This window comes from Medicago sativa, chromosome 5, assembly GCF_051527215.1.
Source record: "Medicago sativa cultivar Bolivia chromosome 5, Bolivia_mono, whole genome shotgun sequence".
Taxonomy (NCBI): Eukaryota; Viridiplantae; Streptophyta; class Magnoliopsida; order Fabales; family Fabaceae; genus Medicago; species Medicago sativa.
The window spans coordinates 53,581,364-53,598,524 of record NC_140753.1 but is presented as its reverse complement, the minus strand read 5'-3'; the positions used below and the strand labels follow the sequence as shown (position 1 = coordinate 53,598,524).

At 37.4% G+C, this 17,161-nt stretch overlaps 1 protein-coding gene and 1 pseudogene across 1 annotated transcript; one reads left to right on the top strand and one right to left on the bottom strand.

Moving 5' to 3' along the window:
* Positions 1-1,758: 1,758 nt before the first annotated feature.
* LOC146923003 (uncharacterized) lies at positions 1,759-2,763 on the top strand. Its single transcript, XM_085711649.1, has 2 exons — positions 1,759-1,887; positions 2,023-2,763. The coding sequence occupies exons 1-2, from the start codon at positions 1,759-1,761 to the stop codon at positions 2,761-2,763; spliced, it is 870 nt and encodes a 289-aa protein (XP_085567775.1).
* A 10,737-nt stretch (positions 2,764-13,500) lies between these two features.
* Positions 13,501-14,868, bottom strand: LOC146923002 (uncharacterized; annotated as a pseudogene).
* Between the last annotated feature and the right edge of the window lie 2,293 nt (positions 14,869-17,161).

Here is a 17,161-nt window from a genome sequence, read left to right as displayed (position 1 = left end):
TTTTTTAAAATTTGTTTTGTACAGATATGGCTAGGGATACGGATGAGCAGCAGCGGGTTATTAGAGAGGATTGGATGTTGAGAGGTAAAGAGGCGAGTACCGCTAGTGCTCGGAGAGAAAAGATGGCTGAAGACCCGTATGTCCCTAAGACTCGGAGGCGCAAGGACCCGATGATACATAGAGAGGGCTCACCGGCACATGTGGATGACTCCTCCCAGGTCGTTGATCCGACACCAGCGCATGATTATGCTGGGTATGCGGATGATGGTTTTGTTGGCTATGATTGGATGGAGGAGGAGAGGATGTATTTTCAGCCGCCGCCGCAGGAGGAGGGGGTGCCAGAGGATGTTGTGGCAGATTATATGGAGGCACAGAATGTTATTCCCGAGGGTGAGCCTCAGCCACGACGAGGTAGTCGTGTTCCGCGGATACCGCCCTATCCTGCTGGAGAGGCTCCCTTACCTGGAGGACCTCAGATCACGTCATTGTTGTCCGACTACGCGAGACACGTGGCGAACCCTCTTTGGGTGAACCATAATAATGTAAGTGTTTAAATTGTTTAAAATTCTTTAAATTTTTTAATTAATTATATTAGTAGCGTAAGTGGTTTAATTAATTACAATAACGTAGCGTAAGTTGTTTAATTAATTAAAATAACGTAGCGTAAGTGATTTAATTAATTAAAATTAGGTAGCGTAAGTTGTTTAATTAATTAAAATAATGTAGCGTAAGTGATTTAATTAATTAATATAACGTAGCGTAAGTGGTTTAATTATTAAAATTAGGTAGCGTAAGTTGTTTAATTAATTAAAATAACGTAGCGTAAGTGATTTAATTAATTAATATAACGTAGCGTAAATGTTTTATTTATTTAAAATAACGTAGCGTAAGTGTTTTAGTTATTTAAAATAACGTAGCGTAAGTGTTTTAGTTAATTAATGTAACGTAGCGTAAGTGGTTTAATTAATTAAAATTAGGTAGCGTAAGTTGTTTAATTAATTAAAATAACGTAGCGTAAGTGATTTAATTAATTAATATAACGTAGCATAATTGTTTTATTTATTTAAAATAACGTAGCGTAAGTGTTTTAGTTATTTAAAATAATGTAGCGTAAGTGTTTTAGTTATTTAAAATAGTGACAATGTCTTATTTAATTTGAATTTCAGATGTGGCATGATGCGGGTTATAAGTGCGTAAACGTAGGGAAAAGGTTGAAGGAGCTTGATAAGCCGGAGGCGGCTTTGAGGTGGTTTTGGGAGCCTGTGGAGGGGTCTGGCCTCCATGATTTGATACACGTTGGGTATTCGACTGTGACACATGCGATGATACGTGCTCTATGCGAGAGGTCACACACGGAGACGAGTAGTTTTCATCTACCTGTGGGGGAGATGACGATCACTCTGGACGATGTGCATAATCTTCTGCACATTCCTATTTAAGTTGGAGCACGATGAGTCGATGGATCGGGACCGATCTATTTATATGATGACCAGGTTGTTGGGCATGTCAGATGCTGATGCCAGAGCTCAGGTTAGGGATGAATCTCCTGGTCATATCAGTTATCCTGCACTGAAGCGGGTTTATGAGGAGCACCTGGCTGAGGCTAGATGACTTGAGCATCCACAGTCGAGGGAGGAGATGCAGGAGAGAGCCAGGAGGAGGGCGTGCTGTGTGAGGAGTTTCCTTCTATATCTCGTCGGTAGTGCGTTGTTCACTAACAAAACGAACAGACACATCAACTTGATATATCTGGATTGCATGGCGGACTTGGGGGCGATTGGGAAGTGGTCATGGGGAGGGATGACCTTAGCCTACCTCTACGATTATCTGGATGATTCTTTTATCTTGAATAACAGAACGATGGCTGGCTCTGCGACTCTTTTGATGGTAATATTTATCTTAATTTCTTTATGAATTTATTTTATAAATTTTATTATCATGTTAGACTATTTTATAATGTTTTAGATTTATTGAATATTTAACTCGAATAATTATTTTTGTGTATTATTTATTTTGTTGCAGGGATGGATTTTGGAGCATTTGTCAGGTCCTTACCCAAGGAAGCGTAACCCGGAGTGGGACCCACAGACACCATGTGCTGGGAGATGGCTCGCTAGCAAAGGTCATAAGAGTGTGCACCATTACCGATCACGCCTGGATCGCATGGAGGTGGATGACGTCATGTTTTCTACCTATGGTGATCACAGAGACGTGCACCCATTTAGTATCTTGTGCACTTACTCGGGATGGCTCATGTGCGGGAAGGAGAGGGTGTACCGTCATTTGCCTGAGCGGGTGAAGAGGCAGCTCTCCTTTGTCCAGGATGTTCCCAGACATCCTTCAGTTGTCCCTCCGGTGCCTACACAGATGCTGACCACTGTGTTGATGGACGCTCAGCCATGGCTTGTACCTGCTTGGGTAGATGAGTGTGAGACACCATGGCAGCATGTTCCTGGCTACATGGCTTGGTATGCCAAAGTCTCTCACCCTCGCATTCTCCCACCTGATGAGGGATCCCCTCCCAGGTCGGCGAACGTGGAGCAGCTGATTGAGGAGGAGCATGCCAGAGAGATGTCTGACACACTGACGACCGTCCGAGATGTGGCGCACATAGCTCGAGATATTGTGGCCAGGCATGGCGAGATGACCAAAGAGGAGGTTGTCCAGGAGGTCATGCAGATAGTTAGTGCTACTGAGTCTGTCCTTACTTATCAGATTTCCAGGCGGCGCAGGGGGCAGCAGAGGCAGGGTAGTCAGGGCTGATTAATATTAGGATTTTTTTATGTATTTTTTGAGTATGATGATCATGATGTATTATTATGACATGTTCCATACATTTTCCTATTTCTATGACATATACGTACGTTCGTTTTATATTATTTCTTGCGTTTTAATTTTACCATGTTCCTGTTAAATATTGGATGAATATATTTAGGTATTATTAGATGAAAATTTTAAAAGAATTTTCAATTGGTTATTTGATAAAAAATTTAGATGAAAATGAAAGTTAAAATTGGTTAGGAAAGACACAAAATAAGGAAGATGGAAAAGAGCTTCTGGAAAATGTTAAGCACGTAGCGGCAGTTAACAACTGCTACATTCAGCTTCGGCGGTAGTTAACAACCGATGGCACTCAAAGGTAGTTAACTACCGACGTTTTTTCCAGCGGCGGTTAACAACTGCTGGGGGTAATTTGGTCATTTCCATGTGTCAATAGGAAGTATTATATGTCAGAAAAGCAATTTTCTCCTCGGTTAGCTATGGTTTTCGATGGGCTGGATATGCCCACCCGAAATCGACCAATACTAACCAGCCAAACCCATATCTTTAAAACCGCTTCAACCGGTTTAACCATGTGACCCGACCGAATCGGTTCGGGCTTAACGGTTCGGGCAGTTTGGGCCGGTTTTCATGTTTTTTGTCCAGCCCTAATTATCATTTATCAATATTCTAACTCTTCTTTGGTTCCTACAAAAAACTCTTCTTTGGTCAAAAAAATATTTCAACTTTTCTTTTCAATCCTTCTAAAAAAAATTGACTTTTAATCCTTTTAAAAGTTTCAATCACCTTTTTTGTGTTTGTTTTCCAGTAAATTCATGTGTATTATTTAAATTTTTATCATAATTATTTTTAATACATTATAGAATTTTTATTGTAAAAATGGAATTAAAAATAATAAATTAAAAATTAATATTACCTTTTTTACATTTAAAAATTTGTATTTGAATTATATTTTTTTAAAAAAATCTATTTTTTTAAAAAAATTATTATAATATTTTAAACACTCTTACATAAATGATTAAAAAAAATATTAAAGGCAATGAGCAGAGGTTGTGATTAACAACTTTTTCAGGACTTTCAAAATTCAGGGGAGCTCAAAAGAAAAATTTGAATATTTATAGAGAAAAAATAAGATGTAACCCTTGTTAAAATCTTCTATACAATTATATTATATATTCTAGCGAAAAACGGGCACTTCGTACCCGTATTTCTGCTCTTTTTATTGTGGTAACGTTTGAAAATTATGAACGGTATTTTTTTTACGAAATTTTAGTTTTGATTAAAAGTAAAAATATAAATGTTTGTTGCTTTTTTTAATGAAATAACAATCTTTATTATAGAAAAAGTTGTTTAATGGTATAATTAGGATAATGAAAAAATAAGTATAAATATATTCATCTAGTTTGTTATATTTTTTAAATGATAAAGGAAAAAAAAACATATATACATGTATTCATATTGTGTTTGTTACATTTGTTATAATATTTAAATTTATTCTTATCTATTTGTTACATGTGTTACTTGTATTTAAAATTAAAGATATTTTTATAAAGAAAATTTCAACCCAAAAGTATGTTGAAAAGGGTAGTTTCTTATATATATATATATAGGGGGCTGCTAACTTGCACCCACCTAAATACACTAAGGTGCAAGTTAGCAAGCTACACCCACTAGTTATTTATCAAAAAACATATTTATAACTCCTCAAACATGTTGTAAATGGAAGGGTAGATTTGTCATTACATTATTAAATTAATAAAAAACAATTTCATCTTGAAGAACACGTATCCGAGGAATCGCATGTTTTTCCCAATTCCATCCTTTTCACTGCATTCATTGTTCATTCTACTCTAATTTTTTAGATTTGTCATTTGAAAATTGTTGTTCACACATTAGAGAAGGCTGTGACTCACATGTAAAATACGCTTTTGCCCCCTTGGCAGTTAACTGCCGAGGAATTTGAAATCCGGCTGCAGTTAACTGCCGAGGAATTCCTCGGTAGTTAACTGCCGAGGAAAACTGTTTCATCAGATGAAACAGTCACCTGCTCCCCCTACACACTATTTTCATCATCTTCCATAAAACTTCATTCAATCCACCCAAATCCAACATTTTTTTTAATGAAATCTTGCTCAAAAATGATTCAAGCATCAAGCATAGGATGTATCAACACACTTTTGACGTAAAAAAACAGGTATTGAGCATTTTAATCGGTTTATTTTTTTATTATGCAATGGGTTTCTACGTCAGTTACGTAGAACCCTGTTATGGGGAATCTCGGTAGCTTACTGCCGAGGAAAACCTCGGTAGTTTAGTACCGAGGAAAACCTCGGTAGTTAAGTACCGAGGATTACATAGGCAAAAATTTTGGAGCGAAAAAATGGCAGCTACTGCCATTTTTTCAAATTTTTTTTTCTTTGATTTTTTTTTTGTTTTTTTTTTTGTTTTAGTTCATTATGGCATTGATGTTTATGCATTAGTTAGTTGTTAATTCATATTTATGTGTTGTTTAATTATAGTAATGACCGAGAACGCGGAAGATGTTTCGGGAGAGACAAAACGTAATTTTGTCCAAATTTCCGGAGATGTCAAGCCGCCTAAGGTTGAAGTCAAACCAAACATTGAACAAGCTTCTAAATATGTTAGCCCCGGTGTCGTCCCACTTCAAGCCCGCGAAGTGGACACGGCTAGGTTTTTTTCTGACGACATTAAGTTTCAAGATAGAGAAGAATTGCTTGGGTGGGTACGGTGTCAAGCAAATAAGGCGGGATTTACAATTGTTACACAAAGTTCAAGCTTGATCCATCCAATATTGCGCCTAGTGTGTGAAAGGAGTGGAGCTCACAAAGTGCCTAAAAAAAACCAAAGCATGCGACAACGGACTCAAGAAAATGCGGGTGCTTGTTCATGATTAGTGGATATCAAAGTACGCAAACAAAGGAATGGGGATTGAACATTCTTAATGGAGTTCACAACCATGCGATGGAGCCGGCTTTAGAAGGACACATTCTTGCCGGTAGATTAAAGGAGGATGACAAGAAGATTGTACATGACTTGACCAAGAGCAAGATGCTTCCAAGAAATATTTTGATACACTTGAAGAACAAAAGACCACATTGCATGACAAATGTGAAGCAAGTGTACAATGAACGTAAAAAAATATGGAAGGCAAATAGAGGTGACAAGAAGCCGTTGCAATATCTAATCTCGAAGTTGGAGGAGCACAACTATACTTATTACTCAAGAACACATGGTGAAAGTAATACAATCGAAGATATCTTTTGGGCTCATCCAACATCCGTTAAGTTGTTTAACAATTTTCCAACGGTTTTGGTTATGGACTCCACCTACAAAACCAACTTGTATAAGATGCCAATGTTTGAGGTAGTTGGGGTAACTTCGACCGATTTGACATATTCGGTTGGGTTTGGATTCTTGATGCATGAGAAAGAGGAAAACTTTGTTTGGGTTTTAAAAATGTTGCGTAAACTTCTTACTTCAAAGATGAATATGCCTAAGGTGATTGTTACCGACAGAGATGGGTCTTTGATGAAAGCGGTTGGAATTGTTTTCCCGGAAAGTTATGGTATGAATTGTTACTTTCATGTGCAAGCAAATGTTAAACAAAGGTGCGTCTTAGATTGTAAATATCCTATGGGAAAAAAGGATGGGAAAGAGGTGAGTAATCGCGATGTTGTCAAGAAGATCATGAGGGCATGGAAAGATATGGTTGAATCGTCCACTCAAGAGTTATATGCAAATGCATTAGTGGAGTTCCAAGATGCTTGTAGTGATTTCCCACCTTTCCTAGCCTATGCCATGACCACCTTGAATGAAGTGAAGGAGAAAATAGTGAGGGTATGGACAGACCGTGTGTTGCATCTTGGTTGTAGATCCACCAATAGGGTAGAATCGGCTCATGCTTTGGTGAAGAAATATTTAGACAATAGTGTGGGTGATTTGGGTACTTGTTGGGAGAAAATACATAACATGTTGTTGCTTCAACACACTGCGATACAAACAGCCTTTGGTCAGAGCGTTACCGTGTTGGAACATAGATTCAAAGATGTCACTTTGTACTCCGGCTTAGGTGGTCATGTGTCTAGATATGCTTTGGACAACATTGCTATGGAAGAGTCACGTTGTAGGGAAACGTTGTGCATGAACAAGGAAATTTGTGGTTGTGTTCAAATGACATCTTACGGCTTACCATGTGCATGCGAAATTGCAACGAAACTCCTTGAAGAAAAGCCAATTTTATTGGATGAGATACACCACCATTGGCAAAGGTTACGCATGGGAGAAGAAAGTAATGAACTTGGTTTTTCGGTGGATGATGAGTTGAAGGGTGTTGTAGAACGTCTCAAGAAACTCCCTTTCCAAATGAAGCTTGAAGTCAAGGAGGCTTTGCGGCAATTGGCATTTCCTGAAACCACCATGATGTCTCCACCACCACAAAAAGCAACAACCAAGGGAGCCAAGAAAAAAGTGGACATTGCGAGGTCTAAAGGAAGAATTACATCCACTAGCCGGATCCCTTCTTCTTGGGAGGTTGTTGATTCCCAAAATCCGGATAGTCAACCGTCACCATCACCAACAACATCATCATATAAAAGGAAAAAAGGTGCTCGTCTTGGTAAAGCACCAATTTCCCCACTTCCACCACCTTCTCGGTATCCAAAGCCTAAGGTTATCCCGGTTATGAGGCCTATTGATTATATGCCACGCTTCATGCTTCCATTTATTGAAAAAGTGGTGGATGTTATTGGCGATGGACATTGTGGATTCCGGGCTATAGCCGAGTTCATGGGCTTAACCGAACAAAATCATCTCATGATTCGTACACATCTTATTCAAGAATTGAAAGATCATAGAGATGATTATGTTGAAGTATTTGCGGGTGAGGATCGTTATAACTACATTTTAAATGGCTTACATCCTCCTGCAAATACAAAAAGTTGTGCACATCTTGTTGATAAGTGGTTGACTTTTCCGGACATGGGGCACATTGTTGCTAATTATTACAAAAGGTGTGTGGTTGTGTTGACAAATCTTGAAGTTGGTAACTCAGAATCTTTTTTCCCACTAAGAGGGCCACCACCGCCGGGTAAGCAAAAAACTCCCATCATGTGCCTTGGGGTAATTCCTAATCACTTTGTGCTTATTTACTTGAGGAATGATTGTCCACTACCTCCATCATCTACGGAGTGGCACAATCACAAGAAACAAGATGCGGTGACTTGGGAAGATGAGTATTTGGATCAACATGAGTTGTTCCGAAAGCTCATGGCTATTGAAAGTGGAAACAAACCGCCAAAACCACAAAAGGAATCAAACAAAGCGGCGCCTATTTTGTTGGACACTCCCGAAAAACCAAAGCAACAATTTGAAGTTATTGCGGAAGATGAGGAAGATTTTATGTCACTTGATCTTCTCCAATCACTTGGCAATTAACAAGGGATTTTTTTGTCGGTGTTAGTCCTTTTTTTTGGTAGAAATTACACCGACGTATATTTTGGGGTCAAAATTGTAATGCCAATTTTTTTTGGCCAATATATAAGTAACATTATGTAATTTATATTGATATATATGATAACATGACTTTTATTGACTTGAAACTAGTGCAATACTTATTTATAGCTTATTAATGTTTGCGCATTTGATTTATTCGTTATTACATTCCATTTAATTTTGTTCTAATCTATGATTATTTTGTTAAAGCTTTTGTCAAGTGAAACATGTCAGAGGTTGCAAGAATTGAAGGGCGTGTTAGGTATTGCGCGTTTAAAAAGACGGTTAAGGTTATGATAACACCGACGGACTCTATTGATGATTTGAAGACACAACTTAACACTTATTTTGAGCATCTTGGTGAAAATCAATATACACGTCACTTGTCTGCTCTAATGCCAATGATAGACCTAGGAGAAGATAGAGATGAATTCACATGGAAAACGGCAAGCTATATGCCTTGGCTTATTAAAGACGATAGCGACGTCGGATTTATGTTTAGGAATATGGTGGAAAATAATGTATTATATATATATATGTTCGTTCCATATGCAATTGTAATGAATGTAAGTAGGGATTTAATTTAATGATGTGTAATGATGTGTAATGACTTGTAATGTGTTGTTTGATTATGGACACTATGTTCCGTTTTGATGAATTTCAAACTTTTGTGTGGTTTGAACCAAATGTCGGTTTGATTTAATTATGGACATATGTAAAAGATATTGTATTTTTCTTGTTTATGACCGAGTTTCATTGTTGTATAATTTGAATTGCCTATGGAAATGCTCTGGTGAAATTACAGGTCAAAACTGGCCTAAAAACGGCTTGGTAAGGGTTAGCATTAATGCAGAACCTGCTGTCTGCATAAATGCTTTTCTCGGCAGTTAACTACCGAGGAATTCCTCGGCAGTTAACTGCAGCCGGATTTCAAATTCCTCGGCAGTTAACTGCCGAGGGGGCAAAAGCGTATTTTACATGTGTGTCTCAGCCTTCTCTAATGTGTGAACAACAATTTTCTTGTCATTTTGTTGCTAAATTGTGTTGTTCCAGTGTGTTCTTGTTTTTTACTTATTCTAGTGTGGTAGTCTAGTGGATTTCATTGCTCCTGCTAAATAATTTAGATATAGTTTCAAGGTCCAAGTATATTGAATTTTGCTCTCCACCCAGCACATTTTGCTCGCGTCCTACAAGCCTACCAAAAATGCCTTTGCGTTAGTTAAGTCACATAGCGTGACTTAACTAACGTATGTTGTAATCTATGCGTGACTTAAGTCACGCAAGCCACGCACTGCGCGAGTTAAGTCACGCAAATAAGACTGATTTTTACTTTTTTTATGCCCTCTTGATGTAAAAACTTATTTGATACCCTCTTCGGTATATGCCAAATAGCCCATGGGGAAAATAGTGATCAGTCCTGTTGGGGAAAACGACATCAAGATGCCTTTTCCCCACCGGACCGACCACTACTTCCCCCATAAGCCACTGGTATATACCTAAAGCGGTATAACCACCCTAGAAACTAATAAGAAACAAAGAAAAAGAACAAGAAGAAGAGAAAGAGGGGGGAGAGTGGGATGAGAAAATGTGAGGAAAAGAGGAAGTATGTGAGGGTTTTTATAGGGGGCATTAGGTATGTAGCAATTAATGAGTCCAAAAACGTAGTCAAATAAATATTGTGACAGCGTGAATTCAAATAAATATTGTGATAGCGTGAATTGGAATAAATATTGTGATAATTTGAATTCGAATAAATATTGCGTATCGAATAAGTAAATTATAATAAGTACACAACATTAATTCAAATAAAAAGGGCGTATTGAATAAATAAATTCGATAGGTACACAACATTAATTCTTAGACAAATTTATTTAAATATAATTTCATCTACGTTACATTACATTGTGGTATCATTACATTACATTACGTAAAAGACATGTACGTCAACTATCATTACATTACATTCGGAAATGTACCTTCCAACTACAACAATTATCTTACCACTGAATGGGGTCAATTCAAACTAGCTAAAAAGTAGGACTCCGGCATTCGTCCAGAAGTGTTATTGTTCCATTCCAAATGTTAAATTCTTGTTGGTCTTGGTTTTAAATGATAGTATCTAAGTGCCAACGGAATGAGGTCCAGACCTTGACACTTCGATACCATCATTTAAACGAAGCCAACAAGAAATTAACATTTAGAATGGAACAAAAACACTCAATGGCAAATGTCGGTGTCCTGCCATTTAACAAGTTTGAATTACCTCATCCAGAGGAAGACAATTGTTGTAGTTGGAATGTGCATTCCAACTACAACAATAATTGTCTTACCTCTGAAATGAGGCAAATTCAAACTTGCCAAACAACAGGACTCAAGCATTTCGCTGGACATTCATGCTTTCCTTTGAAAAGAATAAATTTTTGTCAGGCTTCATTTAGATAATGGTATTCAAGTGCCAACGTTTTCGAAGGAAAAACTTGTTAAACTTAATACCATCATCTAAGCAAGCCTAACAAAAATTTAATCTTTTCAAAGGAAAAACATGAATAACGAGCGAAATGCTTGAGTCCTCGCCGTTTGGCAAGTTTGAATTACCTCATTTCAGAGGTAAGACAGTTGTTGTAGTTGGAATGCACCTTACCCTAACTAATGACGATCTTCTGGCGGAATCAAGCTCTTGATGATATCTTCAGTTGATCTCAGCAACGTCACCCGTATATCGATCCACTGGAACTTGGTGTGCTCCCAAAACATGCTCGTCACGTTTTCGTCGTTCTTTAACTCCACCCAAGTGAATGATACCCTCCCCTCGTCGAGCTTCGGACGTTTATACTGGACGTTTTGCACCCTCCTTGTGTCTCTGGGATTGACTCCTTGGTTGAATTCATTCAGTTGATCCTTGAGACCTTTTAACGTTACATCAAGGCACCGAACCTTCAACCTCTGAGGTTCTCCGCCGTTGAATTCTGCATGAACGTCGATCCACCCGGCCATTGCTTCAAATCTACACAATTAGAAATTAAACTCAATCAATGAAAAACTCATTCAAACATTTCATCAAACACTTGAAGTGCAAATTATACATAAACCCTAAAAATGATAACTACAACATAAACATGCAAACATCTAAATAATTAAGCAATATTACACATTTGCATGTAACATTGTATCATATCTTGCAAAAAACACCAAAATTTTAACAAACTCTAAATCTAAAAAATTTCTAATTTAAGAGAAAAAATCTAATAATCAAACATAAAAGGTTAATGGTGTTTGATCATGAGAACTTACTTGTTATTGGAGTGTTGTTTGATTTGAACTTGAAGGAATTTTGGATTTGGGTGATTTGAGAGAGATTTTTTGAGATTTTAGTTGAGAAATGAGGTGCTCTGCCTTGTTTAAGAAAACATGTAGCGTGAGTTAACTAACGCTGCGCATGTTAACTCACGTAGCGTTGGTTAAGTTGCGCAGTTATTAACACTTGCGCAAGTTAACTTGCGCAAGGGTATTTTTGGCATGGCTGCAGGGTGCGAGCAAAACGTGCTGGGTGGAGAGCAAAATTCCAGTATATTTAAGCATTAAATCACGTTGTTGTGTGAATCATAGTATTCATTAGGGGATGAAATATTTAATGATATATTTTTGTTCCCAGCATGCATCGAAATTAATTGGAAATAATTGAATTGAACCCTCACATAAATTCCTCCGTAAAACTAGGAGAAACAATTATGTCTTTAAATTAGTTACAAAATTGTCCTTTTATTTAAAATAAATACTAATAGAGACTAAAGGGTACAACAACAACCAAGCATTATCCCACTAAGTGGGGTCGGCTAATAGAGACTAAAGGGTGTTTTAGTAAAATACAAGTGGATGTAACTTGCTGACTTGCACCTTAATGTTTTTAGGTGGATGTAAGTTAGCAGCCCCATATATATATCCTCGTTCCTTAAGAAAAAATATGTCCTAGTTGTTAGATTCTAGTTTCAAGAGATAAATGCACCTATGGTCTATGATAGTTCGTTGTTAAGATTAATAAATCAACTGTACTATTAGACAAGCACCCGACCCAAGTTCATGGAGTACCAGCAAAGCATCTACATTGTTAGGCACGTGTTTTGTGTGAATAAGGTTTTCTTAATTGAATATTACAAAACTACCCCTTCTACTCCCTTATACTTAATATTGGTTTGAATGTGATAAGTGGGTTTTCTAGGGGAAAAAATTGCTTTTCTGACATAGGATGCTTCCTATTGACACAAGTAAATGACACTTTTACCCCCAGCTGCAGTTAACAAATGTTAGCCTAAACGCCGACAGTTAACTGCCTCTGACTTTGCTGCTTTTTATTGTGATTTTATGCATTTCGGTCGTAAAGTCAAAATTAATCGAAACTTATTCAGAATTATACGAAACTCTACAGACCCTCTATATATATTTTTTTAGAGCTGTCAGCAAAAAACCAGATCAAAATTCAATTTCTAGGTCGACGTTTTGATGTTTTCGTGTCTTAAATTATAGGCGCGTTAAAAATTCATATTTAATCCGTCCCTTGTCGAAAAATTCAATTTTTTTGTGGGAGATTTTTTTTTGTTCTGAATATGAATGCAAAAAAGCGTGAAAAATTTCAACCTGTAGACACTTTTTCGGACTCGCACTTGAAAAAATTGCGATTTTGCATGGTTCGGTCAAAAAATTGAAATAAATTGAAATGTCCGTAGTACTCTACGGGAACCTCTTGATTTTATTTAAGTAATGTGCTATAAACTTGCTTTTTATTTGAAAGAAAGAATTTAAGAATGATGATTAAAAGAAAGGTATTAGCACCCTTTATGTCCGTGGTACTCTACGGGGACCTATTTATCTACATTTTTATTGATTTGGAAGGACAAAGTCCTTTGCCCATGTACCCGTGAGGGATCAAAATCACGTAGTTCGTGGTAAAAACTGACGTTTGATTTGTTTTGTGTTTTTTATTAGTTTTGAAAAAAGTTTTAAAATGAAAAGCCAAGTGGCGAAATAAGCTTGTTTGTATTTTTATTTCTCTTTTAACAAAACTGAGCCAAGGGATAGACTCCAAAGTACATCACAAAAAACTAGAAAATAACATAAAGTGGCAAAACAACTGGGAAACTCTTGAGCCCCTGAAGCAGACTATTCCTCGAAATCTGAATGCGCCCCATCAAACAAATCCATGAAATCCATGCACTACTTCTTAGTGATATGCTTTCCAAGCAGCCTGTCCTTCTTTCGGAGTAGATCCTCATTCTCGATCAATTGTTGCCTCATCAAGCGAAGCTTGTGATCTTTCTGTTCTACTTGTCCTTTTAGAGTCCCAATCTCGTTCTCAGCCTCTATATATCTTATTCTCCAGGTATCCTTTTCTCGTGTCATCTCGGTCAACAAATACTGGGCTTGCTCTTTGGTCTTAGGGGTCATGGGTAGTGATGGAGACGGGGTAGTTGAAGATGGGAGCCTCTGTAGGGGGTAAGGTATCCCATTTTTTGTAGCTCTATCAATGACCCACTTAGTGTAAGATTCATAGACCAAACCTGACCTCCTTCCTAACTGACCTTTTTCTCTCTTATGAACTGCGCGCCAAGCTTTTATGAACTTTCCTCTCATGCCTTTGCTATCTTTTTGGTTGAGGTAGAATATCCCGTCCAGTGAGATGTTCTTTGGTTTCTCCATTGGGTACCCAAACTGACGCATGGCGAGAATAGGGTTATAGCTAATTCCCCCACATATACCGAGAAAAGGTACATTAGAGAACTCTCCACAACTGTCAATGATGGTTCAGGTGTCATAATCTCGGTTGTACCAAACTATATCAGATGGAGCGAGGGACATGGTTTTTTGTGACCAAAGGGTGTTTTCTGGATTGGTTTTGAAGTGACTGGGTAAATGTAGGGTGAACCACTTGTACAACAAGGGTGCACAACAAAGTATAGTTCCTTGCCCTTTTTGGGTTCAATGATGGATGGAATGGTATGTGTCGGCAAGCAAAGTGGGGACGGGGTTTTTGGCTAGGAAGATTTTGATGGCATTAACATTAACAAAGTCAGGGACATCTGGGAAGAGCATAAGACCATATATGAGTAGGGCAAGGACAGATTCAAAGGCATCAATACTGCCCATATCGGCAAAGGCGGTGGTTTTTTCGAAGAGGAATTTGGCGGGTAGACCTAGAAGGCCTCCTTTGGTGGTAAGTTTAGCTGTTATAATGGATGTTTCAAGGTGAAGGGCCTTTGCAATGGCTTCGTGCTTAGGAGCAGGCTCAGGGCCGTTGAAATGTTCTTCGTCAGACACCGGTAGACCGACCAAGTAGGAATATTCCTCAAGGGTGGGGACAAGTTGGTAGTCGAGGAAAGTGAAACAATGGCAATAAGAGTCATAAAATTGGACCACAGTATCGAGGATCCCTTGTACAACCTTTGTCTCGAGGAGGTTAAGTAGTCTTCCATGGCGGTCTTGAAAATCTCCCGGGTTAGTCACCCTTTTTCCTAGCTTCCTTAGGTTTGACAAATCCGGGTCCCGAAAATAGTACTTCCTAGTGCTTCTTGTTGCAGGATTCATATCTATGATGTTTACAAAAAAAAAAAACTTGTTTTTAGTCCTTCGATATTTTGATGAGAGAAAAGTTATTTATGAATGCATGTATGCAACATAAACGGTGAAAACATGGTCAGGTTTAAGTCCATGATGTTGGAGCCAAGGGCAACAACACTATTTGGTAAGGACTATGGTTTCATTTGTACTTGTAACAAGGGTTCTACCAAGTTCCCAAAGTCTACAACCACTTCCAAATATTATCGGGTTACAAGATTACTCTTGATCCCATGACATTCGTAGGAAAGTCTCGTTTGGGTGTAGTATCGCGTATCAACTAATTCAAGATTACTCTTGATCAGCCACCGCACTACGTCCTAAAAGGCCAAGATGGGTTAAAGGTAACTAAAGGTCCTCAACTTTAACGGTTACTTGAAAATAATAGTGCCAAACACGATTACTCATGCCAACATAGTATTACTTCCAAGAACCTCCATTGAGCGGGATTATCACATGTATTAAAACACAAGATTACTCTTGGAATAGCACTTTGATTATATCACCATCCTATCTTAATGTTCCCTCAAGCCCGGGTGTAGGACTTATCTCACCACTCACGTTAAGAAAAAGAAAGAAGAGGGAAGAACATATATACACATATTTCCATCTTTTATTTTTGATTTTAAGCAAGTTATAGCACAAAAGTTAAATAAAGCCAAGTTAGGCTCAACCCTCTTAGGGGGTCCCCAGTGAAGTCGCCATTTCTGTCGCGTCATTTTTCGGAGATCAAGGCTATTTGATTAGCTTTTGACTCACTGATTTTATTTCACAACCGAACATTTAATTTTTATGAAAAGTGGAAAAAAGTTCAAAACACCCCATATTGAAAAGATTTATGGTTCGGGGGTTAGTTACATAAAGGGAAGGTATTAGCACCCTTTATGTCCGTAGTACTCTACGAGAACCTCTTGATTTTATTTAAGTAATGTGCTAATGTGCTATAAACTTGCTTTTTATTAGAAAGAAAAAATTTAAGAATGATGATTAAAAGAAAAAAAGGAGACCTATTTATCTACATTTTTATTGATTTGGAAGGACAAAGTCCTTTGCCTACGTACCCGTGAGGAATCAAAATCACGTAGTTCGTGGTAAAAACTGACGTTTGATTTGTTTTGTGTTTTTTTATTAGTTTTGAAAAAAGTTTTTAAATGAAAAGCCAATTGGCGAAATAAGCTTGTTTGTATTTTTTAATATTAGAAAATAGACTCAAAAATAAGTTAAATTGATTGACAAAACTTAAGGAAACGATTTTTGACATATGTCAGTGCTGTGCCTGTTTGTGCTTGTTTATGAGGTCCATTGAACGAAGCTGGATCCATTTGTTCTTGATAACCTTGTCCAAATCCACCCTTATTACCATTATTTAAGAGCTCTATTCCTCCTCCATGACCTGCATTGCAAACATATATAGTGCCTCAAAAAACGCTATATCATATAAGTGCTCATGTATAAGCTATTTTTATGATAAACGATAAAATCAAGTCAAACTATTTTCATGTAACCTAAATGCTTTTCCCTAAGATATCTTGAAGATAGCTTTCAATCATGTCAAAAATCGTTTCCTTAAGTTTTAACAATTTATGTAGCACTCACAATTCTAACGGAAAACGTGTATAACACCAACACGGCACTGACATATGTCATTACACTCCACTATTCTATTTTATCATATTCCTACTAGTGTCAAATGAGTCATAATTTGTGAGTGTCAATGGGTGCTTCAAATGGGCTTCAAACGTGTATAACACCAACACGGCATTTGAAGGAATGCATTATATGTGATATTTTTTTACCGTAAAAAACTATATTTTTAGTGGTGGCTTAAAGTGAAGATGAAAAACTTTGGTTATGAAAACCAATGGTGGATTAATCTCTCTGAGTGTACTGACATTCACACAGATCTACCTTTTGATCATTGGCGGCAACTGCCCCGATTTCTAATTTGTTTCCACTAAACAATAAGTAATGCCCCCAAATAAAAAAGAGACCCTTATTTATGAATAATTAAAGACACAATAATATAAAAGATGAATTGTTAAATGATTGTTTGATCACATACCAGGGGCGGATCTAGACATGATGATTTGGTGTGGCAAAAATTTATAATACGATATATATATTGTAATGAGAGAGTTAAACAGAAAACACACTACAGCCAAATGGCCAAGGTAAGGCTGTTTCAATTGTAAGTCCTCCTGTTTGAATCCCATCCACCACTTTTTTGATGATTTTCTTGTTAAAATATGGTTTTCTTCTTAAA